Source organism: Eptatretus burgeri, chromosome 9 (assembly GCF_056783735.1).
Source record: "Eptatretus burgeri isolate ZD-2024b chromosome 9, Ebu_testis_v1, whole genome shotgun sequence".
Taxonomy (NCBI): Eukaryota; Metazoa; Chordata; class Myxini; order Myxiniformes; family Myxinidae; genus Eptatretus; species Eptatretus burgeri.
In genome coordinates, this window is record NC_140969.1 from 97,865,858 (window position 1) to 97,889,857 (window position 24,000).

General features: G+C 45.2%; 1 protein-coding gene across 4 annotated transcripts in view; it reads left to right on the forward strand.

Annotated features, from left to right (window-relative positions):
- Positions 1 to 1,366: 1,366 nt before the first annotated feature.
- WDR41 (WD repeat domain 41) overlaps positions 1,367 to 24,000 on the forward strand; it is a 39,069-nt gene continuing 16,435 nt past the window's right edge. For all 4 annotated transcript variants that reach the window (XR_015061931.1, XM_085896271.1, XM_085896272.1 and 1 more), the window contains exons 1-9: positions 1,367 to 1,521; positions 5,167 to 5,215; positions 10,143 to 10,283; positions 10,378 to 10,440; positions 11,029 to 11,140; positions 11,649 to 11,711; positions 15,820 to 15,936; positions 16,096 to 16,265; positions 18,598 to 18,719. Coding sequence is in view for 3 of the 4 variants with exons in the window: in XM_085896271.1 (XP_085752397.1) it covers positions 1,382 to 1,521; positions 5,167 to 5,215; positions 10,143 to 10,283; positions 10,378 to 10,440; positions 11,029 to 11,140; positions 11,649 to 11,711; positions 15,820 to 15,936; positions 16,096 to 16,265; positions 18,598 to 18,719 (977 nt within the window). In the remaining variant the exon portion in view is untranslated. The remainder of the gene's footprint in view (positions 1,522 to 5,166; positions 5,216 to 10,142; positions 10,284 to 10,377; positions 10,441 to 11,028; positions 11,141 to 11,648; positions 11,712 to 15,819; positions 15,937 to 16,095; positions 16,266 to 18,597; positions 18,720 to 24,000) is intronic.

Here is a 24,000-nt window from a genome sequence, read left to right on the forward strand (position 1 = left end):
AAAATGCACCAAAATGGCGCCAAGTTGCTCCTCGCAGCCCCGTCCATGAGGTAATGTGTGCGGCGGTCTTCAATGCCAGGAGCCCACAAACCGCCGTGTAGTTTCTTCTCATGGTCGAGATTGCTCCTCTCTCTCCTCTCTCTCAGCTCCTCTCTCTCCCCTCTCTCAGCACCAGACCCGCTCACAACAATGGTGCTGCCTTCTTCCTCGAACTTCCAACAGGAGACTGCCCAGTCATAGCTGAGAGATGCGCTCCTCTTCTTCTCTTCTTCTCCTCCCAAAGCGCACAAACTTCATGACCCAGACAAAGAGTCAATGGCCAGTGCCTTGCTCTAGCATGCGAGCCAATTTCGCACCAGCACGAACACGAGAATGCGTAGCTGTCTCGTCCGTGCGGAGGAGAAGCAAGAGAGGGACCCCCTGTGTTCCGACTGCCATCTCCACTCGATCATTCTCCCTCTTACGTCACCCCAACCAATCATCAGCCTCGGGGGCATGGCCTGTCGGTGGGAAGGCGGGGTTTTTGCCTGCTAGGAAATGTTTGGCTCTGTTGTTGTTGTTGTTGTTGTTGTTGGAAGAACATGGTTCCTTTTTCTAGCCGGCTTTGTAAATGCAAAAACTGAGGAAAAGGTCACAGGGGGCAATCAGATACTGGGAGAAACTAGCCTTAAACTCTACCTAGTTTACACAGCACCACTCCCCTCCCCCCCCCCCCCCCTCCCTGTGTGGTGACACGTAAGAATCTGAAGCTCACAGTTTCCCTCCTAAATTTACATTGAGATGTCTCCTACTCTGCCACGAACCATGCTGTGTTAAACAATCCTATCTTTACGATGAAATTCCTCCATCTACCCCAAAAACACAACAGTACACAGTACTTCGAACAGTAAATTATTTTGTTTGAATTTTTTTGTGACACAGAACATATTATTTCCCTTTTTTTAATGTATCAAATTTTGATCGATTTTGTCTGACTTGAGATATTGACCCTTAAAGATGAAAGGTGAAAATATGGAAATTTTGTAATTTTTGTTTTCTTGAGAACAAAACTTCTTAAAACACAAATTTTTTCATAAAAATTGCTGTAAACCGTGCAGAAGGCTTTTAGCTACTGCAACATGAGTAATCAATTTAAACTAGAATATGTACTGCGCATCTATGGCTCCAATTTTTTTTTTTTTTTAAACAGCTTGGCTCAATTATTTTTTTAACCCGGAGTGTAAGTGGCCCTTGAGTTTATGTTAAAAAAAGTAACCTAACATGACATTATCTTCTTTATAGGTGATGACGAGGTAATGACAATGGGCCATCCAAACTAAAACCTTCTGTTCATTGTCATTAGACTTAAATGACAAAGTTTTTGTTTTTTTGTAAGGGCAGGATGAAGTTTGGTTTTCCACTGATTGATTTACAGGTGCCGCAGGTTGCGGACGAGCAACCTGCAAACCCCTTCACAGAGCTGCAGGTGCTTAGCGGACACACGGACATTGTTCGTTACTTGCTCCCTCTAGACCACTACAGGCAAGTAAATGTTTTTGAATTTTAGTACCAGCCATTGAGACTGCAATATCAGCCGTGTGGATCCCAACGTCACTTTTAAATTCCTTGTCGTGCATGGTGATGCTTCCCGTTTCATCTGTCCCATCCTGTCGACAGTCACTGCAGAGGCTAATGGTTGCAATTGGTTGTGATGTATATTTTCTTGTTGGATTAATGTTTTTCTCGTTCCTCTGCCATGACATTTTATATCTGTTTCTCTGTCTTTAGTTCGGTTGAACACTTCCCCATAGCGGTTATTGTTGGTAGTAATTTATGTAGAGATCTCTCTACATGAGATGTCTCAATCATCAAATTATTCAGCTGATAGGATAGCTCGGAGGCCTACGCACCTTTGTGTTGTCCAGTCTGGTTTCGATTCTCAACCAAATTATAAACTGTCAGACGGGTGCTCTACAGGCAGAGCATTTTATTAATGAGCAATCTGTCCAACGGATAGGATGTTCAACTTGGTGTCCCATCTGTGCCAGCATTTCTTGGTGGTGCCAAAGATCCCGTGATGTCTTATGTGAAGAGTAGGTTTGGCGGCACCCTGGAACAAATTCCAAATTCCAAATTCCTGTCAAATGTTCAAAACCCCCCCATCCACTTTCTCAACAATCCTCTGGAAGAAGTCTTTTCTTTCAAGCTTCTGGGTCTCACTATCTGCCATGACCTTTCCTGGGAAAGTCACATTTCCAACCTTGCCTCAAAAGCCAGTCGCCGACTGGGAATCCTCCGTCGTGCAAAGTCCTTCCTCGGCCCTCTTGAGCTCCTGACCACTTACAAAGCTTTTGTCCGTAGCCTGATGGAGTACTGCTCTCCCCTCTGGGCTGGTGCTCCTGCCTCCCACCTTTCTCGACTTCACGCTGTCGAAACCAGGGCTTTTAAGATCATTGGCATCTCCCGCAATGAAGCTGAGTCTTTGGGCCTCTCACTCAATCACCGCAGGTTGGTCGGTGGTCTTTCTGTCTTCTACCGACTCCTCTCCAGCCTTGCCCCCCTGCTCTCTCTGCGATTTGTCCCAACCACATTTCCACAGGGCGCTCAAGGTCCGCCAACAACCCCCTTCTGGTAAAACTACCAAAATCACGAATCACTGCTCATCTTCACTCTTTCATTCCTCTTTTTCCCGCCTTTGGAATAAACTTCCTCACTCTATTCTTTCCCATTCTTCCCTTCAGGCTTTCAAAACAGCTGTTCACCACCACCTCTTATCTTCCCCCATCCAAATCCTCGATCTTTTCTACCCCCGATAATCCACCCAAGCCCACTTCCTTCAATTCTCCTGCTTTCCTTCCTGAAAGTCCCTTTAATGTCCATCTTCTCTTCGCCATGTTCCCCGTCCCATCCCCATCCCTCTCCCTTCCACAGTTCACCTGTGTCTGTTCCCCAATGTTTTGTCCCTTCCACTCCCGCCCCTCTTGTCTCATGCCTCCTTGCTGTGAGTTGTGTGTTAGCTCTCATACGAGCCTCGACCAAGGTATAAAAAAAAAAAAAAAAAAAAAAAAAAAAAAAAAGTGCACTCAAACAAAATTATTATTATAATTAAAACTTTTCAGGCAGGAATTTTAAAATATCCACTGTGTCCATTTATTGGTGTTCATGTGTTGTGGTTTTCTACTTCTCCTTGTAGCACTTACTTGATAGTGGTGGAGAGATAGGCCGTGGGATGTGTAGGCAGCTCGCTGAGAGTAGCTTGACATCACTGTGGGTGATGTAAGTTAAGTTGAAGTTTTTATTATCCCCACATTTTTTTGAAAAAAAAAAACGGGAGGATAGTGTAATCGGTTCTGTCTCTCTGTCCGTCCGTCCGTCCGTCATGCCATCTCTTCCTAAACGGTTGTGCAGAAATTCACCAAACTTGGTAGTTATGATCACCGCATGGCATGAAGGTGCAAGAACAGTATCATTTTTGGCCCCACCCCCTGGGGTGACGCATGAAATATGTAACGACATTTTGGATTTGAACCCCAGTTCATGGCCCAGGTGTTTGGGACTTGGGGTCACAGGGGTCAAACAGAAAAATAAAAATTAACTCAAAAATTGATATCATTGTTGGTGGAACTTTTTGCCATCTTACAACTTTGCTCTCTGTCGGTGGGAAGCGTGGGGATATGTGACGGCATGCCATTGACTTCGCTCTGGTTTATTTGTATTTTAATCGTGTGAAAATAAAGTCCTGTGGGAGATGTGTGTTGCCTGGTGTTGGCTCAATGGTTAGGGTGATGGGCTTGGGATCCTAAGATCCTGAGTTCAAACCCCACTCGGCTGTTGAATTAATACCAGGTGGGGTTAACTCTGCCTGTCATCCTTCTGAGGTTGGCAAAATGAGTGCCAGCACGCTGGTATCCTGTGTTGGAGTGGCGACCCGTCCAGGATTGTGTCCAATAGCCAAGGAGTCTGCTTTGGCAGCACCAACCCTCTGAACAGAGTATGGTCCCAATGGATGGGTGGATGGATGGAGACGAGTTGTGCGTTGGCCTGTAAGTGTTCCCACACAATTTGTCTTTGCCGTATTCCACGGTCATCGTTATGCGGGTTCCAGAGACTCCAGGTGGTTTGGGGACTGGCTTGGGTTGAAAGCACATACCTCCAGAGTTAAGTGAATTTGTAAATTATCGGGTATTGTCATTTACACTGATTCTTAAAGTGTATTGAATTGTGATGTTAAACTGAAGCTACTTGCCAATCCAAGCATGCTGGGATCGACTGTCTTTCCGTGCGTGGAAATGCATCGCCTGTGCATCATCATCATCCTCTTCTTTCGTGGCCACAATTATTTCCATGTTCTTTTGAGGTTGGCTGTGGAAAGCTCTTGCTCAAGTCTTTCACGAACCGGCTGGCCATGCCTAACGTTCGATTAAGTCGTTCTAACAGGAATTCGTAATTTGTTCAGGTGGCCAGCGATAGCTCGCCTGCTCTTTGCAAAGGACACCGTGGGATCTTTAACATCCACCAAGTAATTTTGGTCTTGGGGACGCCCAGTGTAGTGCCCATCTGAGGGACGGTACGCGCATTGATGAATCACCCTGCCTATGAAACGCCAGGCTGACAGTTTATAGCCCGGTCGGGATTCAAACCCAGGCCAGACAGCTTAGAGGCGAGTGTGTGTCCCTCGAGGCCATCCCGTCAGCCCGGTGCCTGTGCCTCGTAATATGGCAAATAACCTATCATTTATCACTTCACATTCGGCTTGCAAACAAAAAATATATAATTTTGACTCGTTTCACTTTCACGTGAATTCTAATTATTGTAACTCCTGTCCTTGTGATGTGGTATATCCCTGCATTACTGTCCTCTGGTAGACCCTCCACCTCCTGTTGTTCCCTTCTTCCATGAGCCTCAATGTACTGCTTCTCGTGAGTTTTTCTGCAAGTCAAAGACACACACGGATCCACCTTGGTGTCGATGCATTGCAACGCAATGGACGGTCCTTCAAGTTTCAGCCATTTAAAAAATTTCATCAGAACGGAGGAGTTATTAATTCAACCACCTTGTCTTAACTATCGTTTTAAACAGTATTTTTGTGGAAAGGACTTTGTCGTTCTGTGAATACTGTTGCAATTGAATTGTACCACCTGTATCCCTGTGATTACGTTTCTCAAAGGCAATGACGATGTGCGCCAGGTTTGTTTCTGCTGGAGATGACGGAACGATCATTGTGTGGAATTTTCAGGTACAAATACAACTAAAAGGGCTTTACACAGTGCTGCCTTACACCTATGTTTGCTGACAAGTTGTGCAATGAACCTGACACACATTTTAATATCATGGAAAATATTTTAACCTATTACACAGGCAGCAATTGTATATTTATATACTAAATTGGATCATGCATGTACATTCCAACTCCTTGCAAAGTTTGATATTGAGCCTTATTCATTGTTATGCCAAATGCCAGCCGGACTGGGAACTGACATCATTGCCAAACAAATGGGAAGGACTCGTGAGTGTGGCTGTATTGTAATGTCGGGAATTAGCACCGGGTTTGTGTGATCATGCAATTGTTACCTGCACTAGTTGTTCATTGATGATGACTGGTGACCCTTCTGCATTTTCACACCATTCAGCCTTGACGACTCGAGCTATAACTGAAAGTACATACAAAAACCTTCATTCATTACACAAATTGCTCATCCCTTTATTTTGGCGGTGTATTGAGCCAACCGTTGCCTCGATCGCTCCCGAAAATAAATCCAACCTGGCTTACGTACATGAAGAAAAATATTTCTGACTACTTATGTGCATGTGAAATACATTGTGGTTAGCTCGTATGGATTGCCATTGCTTTGGTCTGTCGGCTGACACCTGAGGCCTGGCTTACCATAGCACCAACATGGTGAACGTATGATTTTCTGGCAGACAGGCCAAGAGCCACTACAAGTAAAGATGACAGGTGACTGCAATTCTCAGTTCTCCAGGGCATCGCTAGATACCTGGCCCCTTCGGCACCCAGCGATGCCGCCTTGCATCACATAGAGTCGGAATTGGGAGGGAGCAGTGTACAATAATTGATTGATTAATTGCATAGTTTAAATAAATAGATAATAATCGTAGAAAAATTAATTTCTTAATCAATTGGCTATTAGCATACGTAAGCCACCAATGTTTCATCCGAATGTGAAAATTTTGTAATAATTGATTAATTATCAATAATTCTAAATACCCTTTATAGCCAAATCACTCGGTCACTGTCGTGTCCGAATATCAGCTTCCAAGCTCAAAAGGTGCCTGAGATATTGCCAGGATGAGAAATAAAATAAACCAATGTCACCCACAGGGTGACCCGTATCTTGCCAAAAGGTGACCACGTGTGACTTCTTTAAGGTCACACTGAGGTGAACAGAGCTGCTATCCACCAGGAGCGACTCCTTGAGGAATATCTGCCTACGAGAGATTCCGATGAGAATCGTTCTACAGAGTAACCATGAAAAATATACTTTTGCCTCATAACGTCACCAAATGACATCATAATGTCTCAAGCTTGACATATCTAGAAAGCACTCAGAGGTGTTAAATTTGAGGTACTACACGATATGGTTCCTAAAACTTGAAAATTTGACCTTGGGGTCAAATATGTTTGACCTGAGGCGCTAACCATGAAGGTCAAGGCCAATCGCCACCAAAAATTAATCAGCTGAGCGTCAGACCATGAACTATATTCCCATGAAGTTTGAAGACGATCCGATCAAAATTACTCAAAAAATAAGGGTTTCGTCGACTCCCCTGATTTGCGACAGTGACCTTGACCTTTGACCTTGACCTTCAAAAGTTTATGTCCTGAAAGGGACCTCTATAGGCCTCTGATATGCGAAGTTACAAAAATTTCCAATGATAACTGTGCTCTGCAGAGTGATTTATACGTGATTACAGACCAAAAAAAAAAACAAACATATGAAGGTCAAGGCCAATCGCCACCAAAAATTAATCAGCTGAGCGCCAGACCATGAACTATATTCCCATGAAGTTTGAAGACGATCCGATCAAAATTACTCAAAAAATAAGGGTTTCGTCGACTCCCCTGATTTGCGACAAAGTGACCCTGACCTTTGACCTTGACCTTCAAAATTTTGTGCACTGAAAGGAACCTCTATAGGCCTCTGATATGCGAAGTTACAAAAATTTCCGATGATAACTGTGCTCTGCAGAATTTTTTATACGTGATTACAGACAAACAAAGAAAAACAAAAAAAAAACCATACAAGCTGACTAACATATCTTGCAAAACTTCGTTTTGGCAAGATAATAAATGAGTAATTAATAATTAAGTAATTAATAAATCAATTGATTGATCAAAAAATAAGAAATATGCTTTTTTCGCTAAAGCACACCTTCACCTTTGTCCTCAAATTTCAGTTTCCTAGCTCAAAGGATTGCTGAGATATCGCCCAGACAAACAAGAAAGAAAAGAATTAATCGATTAACTGATAAATCAATAGTTTAAAAATACCCTTTATCGCCAAATCGCTTGTTCACTGTCACGACCAAATATCAGCTTCCAGGCTCAAAAGGTGCCTCAGATATTGCCCAGATGAGAAAGAAAATAAATCGTTAATAATTAATAAATTAATTGATAAATAAAAAAATAAAAAATACTGTTATTGCCAAAGCATATCTTCACTTTGGTCCCGAAATTTCAGCTTCCGAGCTCAAAGGATAGTTGAGATATCACCCAGACAATCAAACGGAGTAAAAACTGAGTACTCCCTTCCTTTGGCACCTGGAGATGATGTCATGCATCGCCTGGATTTGGAATTGGGAAGGAGCGAGTATTCAAGTAAGGAAAGGAATAAATAAAAAATCAAATTAACGTGAGCAACCCGAGACATTGTGGAAGCACGGTTCATTATTACTTACAATACAATGTGAAGCATACCCTGCTAGTATATATACTGTATATACATTTACATATGTTTTTTTGTATTTTTTTAAGAAGAAGGCGCTTCCAACCAAGAGTAAAAAACTAGATCGACTCCGCTAATTTGAGCAAAAGAGCGAGAGCAGACCCGGGCTCAGGCAACGTTTCGCCGGCTTCGCAGCCAACTTCATCAGGCACAATAGCGTAGGATGGCTGAGATATGGCACAATAGCAGTCTATCCACAACTTTTTGAGATATCGTGCTATATATCGGTTTCGCCCTCTCTCTCGATTGTGAAGAATCACTTTGAAAAAATTATCGGATCCGGATCGTCACCAAAATTGAATCAATTCTTCCTTGTCACACACCCAACTTGTCCACCAAGTTTCATCTGAATCTGTCTACAACTTTTTGAGATATGCTATATGTGGTTTTTTTGGCCCTATCTCTCAATGGTGAAGAATCACTTTGAAAATTCTTGTCGTCAGATCCGAATCTGGATCTTCACCAAAATCGAATCAGTTCGTCCTTGTCACAAACTGAACCTGTTCACAAAATTTCTTCTGGATCCGTCTACAACTTTTTGGGATATCCTGTACACAAACAGACAAACAAACAGACAGAAAGGGAAGTTCACAAGGATATTGTTACGAATTCTGGCCCGCCTGGCATGCGATCGGCTGCGTAACTCCAATCGCAACCGCGTCGCCCACCGGATGGATAATTCAGTCGTGACCCTCCTGGAACGACCGCCAGGAACCAGTCACGGGTGGGGGTTTAAACTCACCACAGCCCAGCCCGCATTCTATCCGCACGAAATAGGGTGAATCGCCGAATGTCGATATACCTAAATACCCATGCGGGTAACCTACCGAGGGGTTGCACCACGCCGCAGGTCGGCTTAGGACACGAACCACTTTAAGCGGTTCGTTCCGTGCTACAGGGATAACCGAGCGGTGTTATCGCCGACCTCGACGGTTCAGTGATTCTTCTTTACTCGGGTGTTCAAAACCCACTACTCATTCCACGATGCAAGATGGCACTTTCAAAGGGGAAATAGGTCACGACGAACGGGATACATTCAAACAAAGCACATATATTTATACAGCACGTATGTACAGCCAAGGCAGCCATGCAATATACAGAAAAAGCATGGAAACAAATGCAATACCACCGAATATGCTTATAGTGTACAGTCACTTAAACAGGTTCTACTTACGGACACAGCGCCACATCATTCACACAGAACAAAAGAAATGACCCCCTCATAGGCAAGGGGGTAGACGGGGTTCGTAAACCTTTATGGCCGTGGATGACCGAATGGGCCCACGAGACCGACGCTGGTTACCTGCACCCTCGTGGTGCGACGGTCGGCGAGCTCTCTCCGGCACTCTCCTCTCGTGTGCGCAGGCTTGCGCGCCCAAGCTGGCAAAGCGGCGCCTTCCATACGTGTCCCAAGAAAAGAAGAAGCCTGAGCTCATGAACTAGCTGCTCGGAGGAGAAGAACCACCACGAACTGAACTGAACACGAGCTGCGAGCTCGACGAGCAGTCACCACGAACTGAACTGAACACGAGCTGCGAGCTCGACGAGCAGCCACCACGAACTGAACTGAACACGAGCTGCCCGAACCGCCAAGAGAAGAGAACTCGACCCCGACCACCAAGAGAGGAGTGAACTCGACCTCGACCACCAAGAGAAGAGAACTCGACCCCGACCACCAAGAGAGGAGCGAGAGCCTGCGTGCGGTCCGCCTTGTATAGCGCGGGGCTCCGCCCTTCGCTCCTCCCCGTTTTCGGCTCCGCCTCCCTTCGAGAAGCTTCTCGAAAAGGGGCGTGTCCTCACTCCGACGACCGCCTCACGCCCCGTGTCCACCAATCGCGAGCAGCTCCTCGCCGCTTCTCATACCAGCCTTGGCGGCGCAAAAACGGCGGGAAAACTCGCACATCATCCCAGTTCTTTTCACTGGGCCTTTCGCTCGACGTTTTTGGATGGTTTTTGTGGTGGAAAGGGTCGTAGCGTGCTCTGTCGGGCCAAAATAATGATAGCGAAAGAAAAACGGGTATCTCAAAGGGTCGCAGCCCTTTAAACAACGGTGGGGACCTATCTGCACATAAACTTAGCGTCATAACTGAGCTGGGGACCTTTATGGTGTATTGTGAATTTCCACAGCCGTAACAATATATTTGTGTAATTAATGATGCAAAAAGTTTGCTTGACATGTGATCTGTTTATTGTGTGTAGACGGGTGAACGACTGTGTGTACTCCATGGCCACACACTGCCCATCTCAGCCCTGGCTACTCTGAGCTGTCCAGTAAACCTTGATATGCTCGATCCCCACCCTCTTCTGTTGCTGTCTGCATCTTCTGACCGCACTATCCATGTATCCTTTCCTGGAAATGATGCGCAATAGATGAGGTGAAGACGGCTACGGGTTTGGTTTGCAAAGGCGTTTCCTTCACACATTCATTTTGCAGATGTGGGATGTGGAGTCTCAAAGCTTGCTGAAAGCACTTGGTGATCACAACTGCTCTGTGAAGGTTTGTAAAGTTACCTGGAATATTCCCGTGTTAGGAAGATCAGCAGCAGATGTCTGCAGTTTTTGATTTAGTTGTCTCCTCACTTTAATTTTGGTGAGGTATGTCCAAATTGTGTCCTTGTCCATGACAAAAATGGCCGGAATAGACATGGAACAGACCCAAAACTGATGAAAGCCCCCCCCCCCCCCATTTACATTGCTTGCTACATTTGAGTATTCGCAAGAACCTCAGCAGAATAGAGAGTTTGCACGTACTATAAACGTCCGACAAAGTTTAATCCCGTGTACGGTGACTCACCTGGCCACGTGAGCTTCAGGCGGCGTTTGTGAGCAGACATCTTCTTTGCCAGTGCTTTGAAGATGGTTTGGGGGACAAAGGGAAGATGCCTCTGAGGGGGCATCTATCTATCATTCTTTATTACACGTGGACAGAGATGGAAAATTCCTCCATTATGTCCATTTTATATATTGTATGGCAGAGTAAATGCCTGCTGTCTTGTCTTTTACATCATCCATTGAAATACTTGTGAAACACATCCTTGGTACGACCTCTGTTGGACGCTCATGGGCAGTGTGAACACCCTGGCAGTGTCTGCTGGTTCTGAGGCGTGAAGACTTGTGGTTGGCTGGGGGTTCTACTCTACTGCTGTGGAACAGAGGAGGAGATCTGCTCTATAAGATGATGGGGAACTTTGAGGAAGGTAAACATAGAATGCATATATTATCTGTTTCCTTGTTTGTTTGTTTTTACCTCCGCCACCGAAGGTGGGCGGCGGTTATCTTTTCACTCCGTCTGTGTCTGGTTGTTTGTCTGTGAACAGGATATCTCAAAAGGTTGTGGACGGATTCTGACAAAATTTGGTGGAGAGTTTGGCTGTGAGACAAAGGCAAAATGGTTCGATTTTGGTGAAGATCCAGTTGCAGATCATATTATTTTTTTTAAGTGCTTCTTCACCATTGAGTGATGAGGCTAAAACCGATATATAGCACGATATCTCAAACAGTTATTCGGACAAAACTTGGTGGATGAGTTGGGAAGATTACAAGAGCAAGCCGATTCCATTTTGCTTCAGGACCGGACCCAGATCTGGTCCATCAGTGGGATACAACACGTAAACTGTTCAGGCTGGTGGATATATTTTTCTCTCCCAAGTGCTGTGCTATTTATTATCCTGCATTTACCTCTTTTTTTTTTTTTTCTCTCCTCAGATATTTGCTCTATGATCGAAATAGCAGACTCTCGTGTGGTGGCAGCAGTTGGGAAGGACTTGGGTGAGTCACAAGGAAATTTGATTCATGAAATCCATATTTGTTATAATGCATTAAGGGGTGGCCTTTTGCCTTCGGTGAGATGCTGTCTTCACTCCCTTATGTGGTCTCAGAGGTTTCATGAACTCATGTGTAATCCATCCTAGAGTTCCTGAACTCGTGTGTAATCCGTCCTCGAGTTCCTGAACTCTTGTGTAATCCATCCTAGAGTTCCTGACCTCATGTGTATTCCGTCCTCGAATTCCTGAACTCGTGTGTAATCCATCCTAGAGTTCCTCAACTCATGTGTAATCCATCCTAGAGTTCCTGAATTTGTGTGAAATCCGTCCTCGAGTTCCTGAACTCGTGTGAAATCCGTCCTCGAGTTGCTGAAATTGTGTGTAATCCATTCTGGAGTTCCTGAACTTGTGTGTAATCCGTCCTCGAGTTCCTGAACTCATGTGTAATCCGTCCTAGAGTTCCTGAACTCATGTGTAATCCGTCCTAGAGTTCCTGAACTCATGTGTAATCCGTCCTAGAGTTCCTGAACTCATGTGTAATCCATCCTAGAGTTCCTGAATTTGTGTGAAATCCGTCCTTGAGTTCCTGAACTCGTGTGAAATCCGTCCTCGAGTCCCTGAAATTGTGTGTAATCCGTTCTGGAGTTCCTGAACTCGTGTGAAATCCGTCGTCGAGTTCCTGAACTCGTATGTAATCCGTCCTCGAGTTCCTGAAATTGTGTGAAATCCGTCCTCGAGTTCCTGAACTCATGTGAAATCTGTCCTCGAGTTCCTGAACTCATGTGAAATCTGTCCTTGAGTTCTTGAACTTGTGTGTAATCCATCCTAGAGTTCCTGAACTCATGTGTAATCTGTCCTCGAGTTCCTGAACTCGTGTGAAATCCATCCTATATTTCCTGAACTTGTGTGTAATCCGTCCTCGAGTTCCTGAACTCGTGTGTAATCTGTCCTCGAGTTCCTGAACTCGTGTGTAATCCGTCCTAGAGTTCCTGAACTCGTGTGTAATCCGTCCTTGAGTTCCTGAACTCATGTGAAATCCATCCTACAGTTCCTGAAATTGTATATAATCCGTCCTCGAGTTCCTGAACTCGTGTGTAATCCATCCTCGACTTCCTGAACTCGTGTAATCTGTCCTCGAGTTCCTGAACTCTTGTGTAATCCATCCTAGAGTTCCTGACCTCATGTGTATTCCGTCCTCGAATTCCTGAACTCGTGTGTAATCCATCCTAGAGTTCCTCAACTCATGTGTAATCCATCCTAGAGTTCCTGAATTTGTGTGAAATCCGTCCTCGAGTTCCTGAACTCGTGTGAAATCCGTCCTCGAGTTGCTGAAATTGTGTGTAATCCATTCTGGAGTTCCTGAACTTGTGTGTAATCCGTCCTCGAGTTCCTGAACTCGTGTAATCCGTCCTAGAGTTCCTGAACTCGTGTGTAATCCGTCCTAGAGTTCCTGAACTCATGTGCAATCTGTCCTCGAGTTCCTGAATTTGTGTGAAATCCGTCCTCGAGTTCCTGAAATTGTGTGTAATCCGTTCTGGAGTTCCTGAACTCATGTGAAATCTGTCCTCGAGTTCCTGAACTCGTGTGTAATCCATCCTTGAGTTCCTGAACTCGTGTGAAATCCATCCTACAGTTCCTGAACTCGTGTGTAATCCATCCTCGACTTCCTGAACTCATGTAATCTGTCCTCGAGTTCCTGAACTCGTGTGTAATCCGTCCTCGAGTTCCTGAACTCGTGTGTAATCCATCCTCGAGTTCCTGAACTCGTGTAATCTGTCCTCAAGTTCCTAAACTCATGTGTAATCTATCCTAGAGTTCCTGAACTCATGTGTAATCTGTCCTCGAGTTCCTGAACTCATGTGTAATCTGTCCTCGAGTTCCTGAACTCATGTGTAATCCGTCCTCGAGTTCCTGAACTCATGTGTAATCTGTCCTCGAGTTCCTGAACTAATGTGTAATCCGTCCTAGAGTTCCTGAACTCGTGTGTAATCTGTCCTAGAGTTCATGAACTCGTGTGTAATCTGTCCTAGAGTTCATGAACTCGTGTGTAATCTGTCCTAGAGTTCATGAACTCGTGTGTAATCTGTCCTAGAGTTCATGAACTCGTGTGTAATCCGTCCTAGAGTTCCTGAATTCATGTATAATCCATCCTTGAGTTCCTGAACTCGTGTAATCCGTCCTTGAGTTCCTGAACTCATGTGTAATCCGTCCTTGAGTTCCTGAACTCGTGTAAAATCCATCCTACAGTTCCTGAAATTGTATATAATCCGTCCTCGAGTTCCTGAACTCGTGTGTAATCTGTCCTCGAGTTCATGAACTCATGTGTAATCCGTCCTAGAGTTCCTGAACTCATGTATAATCCGTCCTTGAGTTCCTGAACTCGTGTAATCCGTCCTTGAGTTCCTGAAGTCATGTGTAATCCGTCCTAGAGTTCCTGAACTCGTGTGTAATCCGTCCTCGAGTTCCTGAACTCGTGTGTAATCCGTCCTCGAGTTCCTGAACTCGTGTGTAATCCGTCCTCGAGTTCCTGAACTCGTGTGTAATCCGTCCTCGAGTTCCTGAACTCGTGTGTAATCCGTCCTTGAGTTCCTGAACTCGTGTGTAATCCGTCCTTGAGTTCCTGAACTCGTGTGTAATCCGTCCTTGAGTTCCTGAACTCGTGTGAAATCCATCCTACAGTTCCTGAAATTGTATATAATCCGTCCTCGAGTTCCTGAACTCGTGTGTAATCCATCCTCAACTTCCTGAACTCGTGTGTAATCTGTCCTCGAGTTCCTGAACTCGTGTGTAATCCGTCCTCGAGTTCCTGAACTCGTGTGTAATCCGTCCTCGAGTTCCTGAACTCGTGTGTAATCCGTCCTCGAGTTCCTGAACTCGTGTGTAATCCGTCCTCGAGTTCCTGAACTCGTGTGTAATCCGTCCTCGAGTTCCTGAACTCGTGTGTAATCCGTCCTCGAGTTCCTGAACTCGTGTGTAATCTGTCCTCGAGTTCCTGAACTCGTGTGTAATCTGTCCTCGAGTTCCTGAACTCATGTGTAATCCGTCCTAGAGTTCCTGAACTTCATATTATTCTGTTTAAAAAGGTACTTCCATTTAAAGCTGCAGTGTGCAGAGCTTGTGAAAGATAAAACCATCCATTGCAAAAAAACAGTCTGCTACTACAGCGCAGCACACAGGCAAGCAGGTCAACCTTTTATTTATTTATTTATCTATTTATTTATTTATTAGCAATGCCAGCCCATTTCTTGGGAACGAGGTCGTTTTTCTTTTTTTTTTGTATACAGTCAAGGCTCCTTGATGAGAACAACAGAACAAAAGTAACAGGAGAGGGAGAGGGGGAGAACACCAACAGGGGAGTTGAAGGACAAAATAGAGGGGACTTGAACAAACAATGGGCCTGGGGAGGAATGGGGACAAGAACGGATGTATAGAAATTTTCGAAGGAGAAGGGCTTGGAGTTGGTGGGGGGTTGGTGGGGGGGGGGAGTGGGTTAATTAGGGTAGGAAATATGGTTTTGAATTGGGGATGATCTGAGATGGTGATGAACAGCTGTCGTGAAGACATGGAGGGAAGAATGAGACTGAAGAGAATGTGGGAGTTTGTTCCAGAGGCAGGAAAAAAAGAGGAAAGAAAGAGTGAAGGTGAACAGTGATTCTTGATTTTGGTAGTTTGACCAGAAGGGAGTTGCTGGCAGACCTTGAGCACCCTGCAGATATATGTGGGGGGACAGATCACAGACAGATCAAGAGGGGGGGGAAGTGGGTGAGTGAGGCCGGAGAGGAGACGGTAGAATACAGAGATACCACTGACTTGTCTGCGATGGGAAAGTGATCGGCCCATAGAATAGGCCCAAAGATATTTACCCTAATTTTGACAACTCTTGAATAGTGCAAGTTCGGAGGAAAAAAATACATCAGTGGTAACAGCTTTAGAGAAGGGGGATTAGTCTGTCAAGTGTTATTTTAAATTTCTCTACATTTTAATGTGATTGCTCATGAATACAAATACCTGGGTTGTCTCAGTTTGAAATGATTTTATCGATGTATACACTTGGCTTGCAGTTTTGCACTCTTTTGATTCCAGATGTTTTGTTTTGTTGCTGTTCTTTGCAGCTGTGTACCGTTTGGCCTTTTGCTCTTTCAGTGAGTCAGCAGCCCAGTGGGGTTTGCGAGAACTGGCAATGCTGAAATCGCATTCTGATGATGTTCACTCACTGTTGCATGTCAGTGGTAGGTCTTGTCTCAACGACACATTGATGCCATTTCTCAAGTATTGGGAATAAGTAACGGGTCTTGCAGATTATTAGCTGACAGAACAGACTGGGATGAGAATAATCAAGTTGACTTCTGAGTTCCTGGCTATTCCACTCCATCTTCTTGCCTCCCCAGACGGGTGCTTTGTGAGCGGTTCACTGAGTGGTGAGATGGTCGTGTGGAGCGGTGTTAGCCTCGTGGCTTTACAGAAGATAAAAGTAGATGAGGACACTCCAGGAAAATGTCTCGAGCATAATTCCCAGCTCTATCCTTCAGGCATTTACTATCTGAGCAGCTCTCGCCAGGTGAGCAGTCTTCCAGCCTTGTGGGGGTTTGTGAGGGGAGCAATCCATTCAGTCAACTCCCTGAGGACAAAGGCCAACATACAGAATATAAGTGGTGCTTCATTTGAACTTTTAAAGAAAGCCTCAAGCCTTGTATTTTTTCACTTGATTGCAGTCGTACACTTATTTGGTTTAATTTAATGCATGACTTTCCCTCAGGTAAATTGCTGCTTAGCAACAAAAACAAAGGTCTAAAGTATCTAAATCGGGTCAAGGGGTCTTAAGGGTGTAAAGGTTGAATGGGTTTAAGGGGGTATAAAAGGTCCAAAGGGTCGAAAAGGTGTAAGGGCTCTAAAGGTCTAAAAGATATGTTCCAATAGTCCATAATTAATAGACTTGCTCACGGTCCAACTCAAACAGTACTTAATTAATGGACATACTCATGTGGATCGACTGAGGATACACCTCGACAAGGATTCACCATCCACCAGTGTTTTTAGGTTTTATATACAGTTTATGAGCTCCGACAATAAAGTTGCAGGATTAAAGCAATTTAAAATTTTATTGCAAACTTCCCAATTATGTTTGTTAGTCACCTTCAAAGTAATCTCCTTGGGAGTCTATACATGCTTGCCAACGCCGCTGTCATGCTTCAAAGCACCCTTAGAAGTCATCGGTCATTGCTCTCTGGATCTCTTCCATTGATGCAACGTGTTCCTTTTGATGGCATTTCAGATGTCAGTCAGATCAGACCAACAATTTCACCTTTGACATTTTCATCCTTTTGGCAATCGATGGGCATCCCGACCACACATCATCATTTACGTCCATTCTCCCTTCTGCAAACCTCTTGGCCCACTCAAACACAAGTGATCTTCACATTGTGTCTTCCCGTACACCAGCTTCAACTTGTTGAAATTGGCTGTGCCACTTTTGTTTAGTTTTACCAAAAACTTTATGATTATTCTCTGTTCCATAAATTTGTCGTTCATCTTTAGAACACAATTGCAACACTTAAACTTTTAACAAAACTCTAGTATAGCTACAAAACACAACCGATCGATACAACGTCTAACACGTTACTGACAGGAATCATTGTGATGCACGTCCAATTCCGAAACCCAAGCCAGTGCTGCCACCTGTTGAGAAAAAGACATCAGTCCTGGAACTTTAGTGTCAGACCTCATGTATATATGGATACAAACAAACATGACATAATAATGACCGAAGCTTTTCGTGCTGCACTCTTTAGGGTAAAAAATTGCAGCAAGTGAAGAAGGAAGTGAAGGCGCGTGCTTTATCGGCAGGTCTCAATAAGGTAGACGCTGATTGGTTCAGCCGTAATGACATCACGGATAATGTGAACGCCCATTGGTCGGCTCATCATCTTCACCTTGCTCCCATTGGCTGGAGCAGAGTTCGCCGATGATTCACGTTTGCAACCGCATCCTGGATAGAGGGGGGCGGGGGATGGGTTTCCCCTAAGGTCCATTCACCATTTGTTCCCGGACTTCCCTTGATCTTTCCATGCTGAAAGAGACACAGAGATCGTACAAATTCCTTTTGACGACATAATATTGGATCGGCGGTAAGGATGAAGGTTGCTTCCAACATACGTAAATGAAACGAGCTCCGACCTCGGCTCAATATCTCCCGGTAATTAAACCACGTAACCTTGGCATAAACGGTATCAGACGGAGGACCCAAAGTCGCTTGGTCAAGTTATTGATGTTCCCGGTTGATTGGAGACCCGCCTCGTCACGAAGTTATTCGTGTGCGACGGCCTGTGATTCCGTAGAGTCTGGTGGGAACCCGAGGCAGCTCACCCCTCATGGTCTTCTCGCCCGCGAGCCTGGGTCCGCAACAGTATGTATGTATATATATATATATATGTATATATATATATATATATATATATATATATATATATATATATATATATATATATGTATATATATATATATATGTATATATATATATATATATATCAAGTGAATCAGATGAAAATTGACGATTTATGTGGCCGTGACTTTTGACCATTTGACCTCAAAAACAATCGGCTTCCAGCTTGTCACGACCTCCACTCGGTGGTTAAGTTTCTTGAAGATTGTAATAAAAATGCAACCTGTAGGACGTAGGTGATTGACATGCAAACAAACAGATGAACCGACAGACCGAGAGACTAGACCAACCAATATATTTGTGAATCTTCATTTTCACAATTAACAAACCTCTCTCTTGGGTAAGTTACCATTCAGCTCGGTGATTTCTTCTTTATTACGTACCACCATATTCGACCTTTAACTTTAAATTATTTTGATTATAATATGCCATGAAGCATTTTGCTTTGCAGCTCCTGTTTGCCGCAGTGGGTTGCGGTGTGTGCGTGTATGACCTGGTTACTCAGAGGGTGGTTGCATGGCGTGGTGCAGCCCATGGCTCCCGTGTTACTGCCATTACTGGCTTGCGTGACAGGTTGGTCAGCATGTTTTTGTTTGCATTACTTCATTCATACAAAACATGTTTTGAGCTGTCTTCGTGGGACAAAAGACAGGGGTTTGTTGTGGTGTATCAAAATATATGATGAACATCGGACTAGAAGTTGGCAAAGGTGTACCGTACTTAAAGTATTGCACCAAAATTGAATATATTGTTCCAAACTGATGTTAATTTTTTAGAGAACTTGCCTGTGCATTTGAAGGTTGATGCTCTGTCGAGAATCAAACCTTTCTTCTTCATCTTCTTCTTATTCTCCTCTTCTCTTTATAAGGGGTGAGGTCTGATGGCACCAAGCTTCTGCCCTGCCCTGACTACGATACTCCTCCACCTCCCTCTGTCCTCAGCCAACTCTCTCTCTTCTCCAACCACCCCTACCTTACTGTTATCCCCCACCCCCAAAAACAATTCCCCCATCTCAACTGTGATCTACCTCTTTTCCTTCGATCTTGCTTCGTCAACCTATCCGCTCTTTTTGTCATTCTCTCTTCCACCATCTGCACCATGTGTCCAGCCCATCTCAGCCGGCATTCACCAACCTCCCCGTCAAGCTCATCTGCACACCAATCTCTTCCCTCAGTTCATCCATCCTCCTTCTATCCAGCAATCCTCCTGACCCAGTTGTTCTTGCAAACCTGCAGCCTCTGTTGCTGTCTCTCTGTCAGTGCCACCGTCTCCAGACCGTAAAGGTAGGCCGGCATTACACACGACATCAGAACGTTCCCTTTCAATTTCCTTTATCCTTCCGCCTGCCATTACTCTCTCCACCCTCGTTCATGCATTCACATCCACCTGAATCCTCCCCCGCACCTCTGCCTCGTACTTACCATCCCCGATCACTGTTCCTTCCAGATATTCAAGCATATTTCCCTGTCTGATCTCCTTCCCCTCTAACCTGATATTCATTTCTTTTCTCTGCTGCCCGACCCACATCGTCTTGGTCTTCTCCATATTCATCTTCAGCCCATTTTCTCCAATGCCTCCTCCACTCCCCCATTACTTCCACCCACTCTCCACCACAACAGCCAGATTGTCCGAATGCAGCATCCTCCCCATACTACCCCTCATGCTCACCTTCCTGCTTACCAGCTCCATCACCATGATAAACACGAGTCGGCTGAGAGCGCTTCCCTGCCTCAAACCGATGGTCACACTGAACTCCTCAGACATCAACTCATCATTAAACTAGGACCAACCAAAACTCGTCCATTCGTTCCTTTGTACATCCCTTCCACCAACCTAACTTCTCCTTTCGGCACTCCCATCCGTCTCAGTATCACCATCTGTCTCTCTCTCTCTCTCTCTCTCTCTCTCTCTCTCTCTCTCTCTCTCTCTGTCTCTCTGTCTCTCTGTCTCTCTGTCTCTCTGTCTCTCTGTCTCTCTGTCTCTCTGTCTCTCTGTCTCTCTGTCTCTCTGTCTCTCTGTCTCTCTGTCTCTCTGTCTCTCTGTCTCTCTGTCTCTCTGTCTCTCTGTCTCTCTGTCTCTCTGTCTCTCTGTCTCTCTGTCTCTCTGTCTCTGTGTCTCTCTGTCTCTGTGTCCAGGCCTTCTCTATGCCCACAAATCCCAATGCCGTCTCACCTTGCACCAGCTATCTCATCGCGAACATCCCATCCATCGTCCCCCTACCCTTTCTAAACCCTTGCTGCTCTTCTCCGATCTCCGTCTCCACGCTCTTCCTTATCCTCCCATCCAGAATCCTCTCCAGCACCGTCATGACATGAATCAGATTCAAGATTGGAATTTGTTTAGGTTGATAGGAATCCGCTTTGGTGCATTACAGCAATCAAACGTCATTTTATAGTTCGTCCAACAAAGCAGAGACCGATTACACATACAGTATACAGGAGGCAGTAAGTGCATATCGGAATATCAAGTGTGTCAATGTATTTGCTCGCCTGGTGTTGGCTTCGTGGTTAGGGTGGCGGCTTGGGATCCTGGGGTCCTGAGTTCTAAGCCCCGTTGGCCGCTGAATTAATACACCAGGGGGTTGACTCAGCCTGTCATCCTTCCGAGGTCGGCAGAATGAGTACCAGTGTGCACTGCATCAGCGACACAGTCGCGCTTCCAAGAAGTGATAGCTACCCCGGCAGCTGAGCTACCATACGCAAGAAGAAGAGGAAGAATGTATTAGCTAAATATTAAGTGTGAGGTTTTCTTCGATGAAGTGCCAAATAGGTGACTGTTTACAGCGTTCTTACTGCTTTTGGGAAGAACCTGTTTTTAAAGCGCGCTGTTCTGGTGGTAAGTGATGTGTAGCGTTTTCCGGAAGGTAGAAGTTGAAAGAGGTTACGTGTGCTGGGTGAGAGCGGTCATCAATGATCATACTTGCTCGTTTGATGGACCGTTTCCAGTGCAAGGTGGAGATGGAGGGGAGTTCACAGGCAATTATTTTTTGCAGAGTTACAATGATCCTTTCCAGTCTTTTCTTTGTAATATGTGCATTAGTGTTTCCATACCATACTGTAATTGATGAGGTCAGAATGCTCTCCATTATCACCGTGGAGAACTGTACCAGCAGCTGGCGATTCACTTTCAACTTTCTGAGTCGCGTCGAAAGTAGATTCGTTGCTGCGCTTTCTTGATCATGTCATCTGATGTTGATGTTCCATTTCAAAGTGTTGGTGATGGTCGTGCCAAGTAATTTGAAAATTTACGTCTATTGTTTGGCCCTCAATGTCGACAGCAGTTCTGAGGTTTTTATTACGTCTGAAGTGTCAAGTATTCCCTCCATCCATTGGGACCATACTCTGCACAGAGCGTCGGTGCTGCCGAAGCAGTCTCCTGGGCTGTTCGGCACAATCCTGGATGGGTTGCCACTCCGCTGCGGGATACTCGAACGACTCGATCATCCCAGCAAGCTGATAATTTTTGCCGACCTTGGAAGGATGACAGGCTGAGTCAACCCCACCTGCTATTAATTCAACGGTATTTTCAGGATTTGAATTCAGGACCCGAGGATCCCAAGCTTGCCACCCTCACCATTAGGCCAGGCATATAAGTCTAATATTATTTCTTTGGTTTTTGAGGCGGTCAGCAGATGATTGTTGTCAGAGTCCCATTTGATTGCCCCACAAACTTCCTGGCCGTAGTTTTCCTCGTTTTCGTTTGTAATGAGTCCAACGATTGTGGCGGAGTGATCAAGAGAGGGTGAAGAGTGAAAGAAGCAAGGGAGAGAGAACACAGCCTTGCAGAGCGCCCGTGCTGAGAGACGAGGGGTGTGATGTCATTTTGTCTACCTGGACAACCCGACGTCCGTCAAGCAGGAAGTCCAGAATCCAGTGGCACATAAAAGTGTTGATGTTCAGTTCAATGAGTTTATCGAACAATTTGAAGGGGTTTATGGTGTCAAAGGCCGAGCTAAAATCAACAAAGAGAATGCGTACATATGAATTTGGTGTGTGTGGTGACGTGCCAAGTTCACTGCGTCGTCAACAGACCTGTTCACTCGGTAAAGCAAATTGCAGTTGGTCAAACTGGTGGGACATGCTGGATTTCAAGTAACCGAGAACCAAGCGTTGAAATGATTTCATGGCCACTGATGAGGACGATAGGTCTGTAGTCGTTGAGCCATGAGATTTTGGAAGATTTAGGAATTGGTATGATTGTTGAGTATTTGAAGCATCTTGGAACTTCGCATTGTTGAAGGGAGGTGTTGAAGATGTCTGTGAAGATGTGTGGCGAGTTGGGCGGCGCGGGTCGTTAGCACCGAGGGGGAGAGATTATCATGTCCTGCTGCTTGCCTTGTGTTTTGCTTTTTGAAGATGGTGCTCACCTCGTATAGTTGGATGGTGAATGGCAAAGAGAGGGGTCGAGAGGTTGCTGGTGACGATTGTGGTGGTGGCGGTCACTGGCATGGCGCAGCATTGGGAATTGTCGAATCTCCTGCGAAACTCATTGAGCTGGTCCGGGAGCGTGGGGTCGTCACTAATCGTGGGTGGGCGTTTTTTTTTTTTTCTTGTAATTTTTGATTCTTTCAAGGTCTTGCCAGATGCTGCAGAGGTCGTTTGCGTTGAATTTCTCCTCGGGTTTCTTTGTGTAGTTAACCTTCGTCTTGGCGATTGCTTTCCGCAGTTCGTACTTGGCAGTTTTGTATTGCGTCCCGTCACCATTAATATATGCAGAGTTCTTTTTCTTGAGCAGTTGTTGTAAGTCCTTCGTAAAGCAAGGCTTATTGTTGGAATACGAGGTCATTGTTTTCGATACAATGCATATGGTTTCACAGAAGCTGATGGATGATATTTCAGTGTCTGAATATTCGTCCAGATTGTTGCTTGCAGCACTGAAGGTATTCCAGTCTGTGCACTCGAAACACTCCAACAGACTTTCCTTGGCATCTATCGTCCATATCTGCACTGTTTTGGTCTTCAGTTTTGATGTTTTTAGTTTTTGCCTGTACGACGATATTGGATGGATCATCGTGTGATCAGAGCTGCCCAGAGGGAGTCGTACTGTAGCAATGATCCAGGATTTTATTCCCTTTGGTGGGGCACTTGGTTTGCTGCTTGTCGTTGGAGAGATTGTGGGTCAGCTTGGTGTGGCATAATGCCCCTGCACTTCCCCGGATCTTGAACATCTCCTTTTCCCTTCCATATCGGGGCACAATTAACCCTGTCCTCCAATCCTCCGGAATTCAACCCGCTCTCAAACATATATTCAACAGCCTGTTCGTTCAACTGCCTCTGACTTCTCCCGCTGCAATGATCATTTCCGTACACACCTCATCAATGCTTGGCGCTCTTCCCTTCTTCATCCTCTTCAATACCGTCCTCACCTCCCTCCTCTGTGATCTACACCAACTCCACATTCCCCTTTGCATAACACGGTAGCTCCAGCTCACCGTTGCTTCCTTCCCGGTTCAACAGCTCTTTCAAATATCCTTCCCACACCTTCAATACTGCCCCTTTCTGTCACTAGCCTCCTGCCGCCGTCCTTAATCACCGCCTCTGCCCCACTCCCCTTCCCCTTCATGTCCTTACTATCCTCATCCCTGTCACAAGCCCATCTATAGAATCATCTTTCTCCCACCATCCTCTTCCAACCTGTTGTACACCTACTCTTCCATATCATTCCCCACCTTATCTACAACTCTCCTTGCTACTTTCTTCGTCCGCCCATACATGTGCAGCAATCCCACATCTGGCTGCCTCCCTCTATCCTTGATCTTCTTCAGCCTCTTCCAAACCTCCTCCTTTTCACCAACTGCCTTCGCTACCTCCTCTGTCTACCGTACGTGGTTTCTATCCCTCAACGACGCACCCTT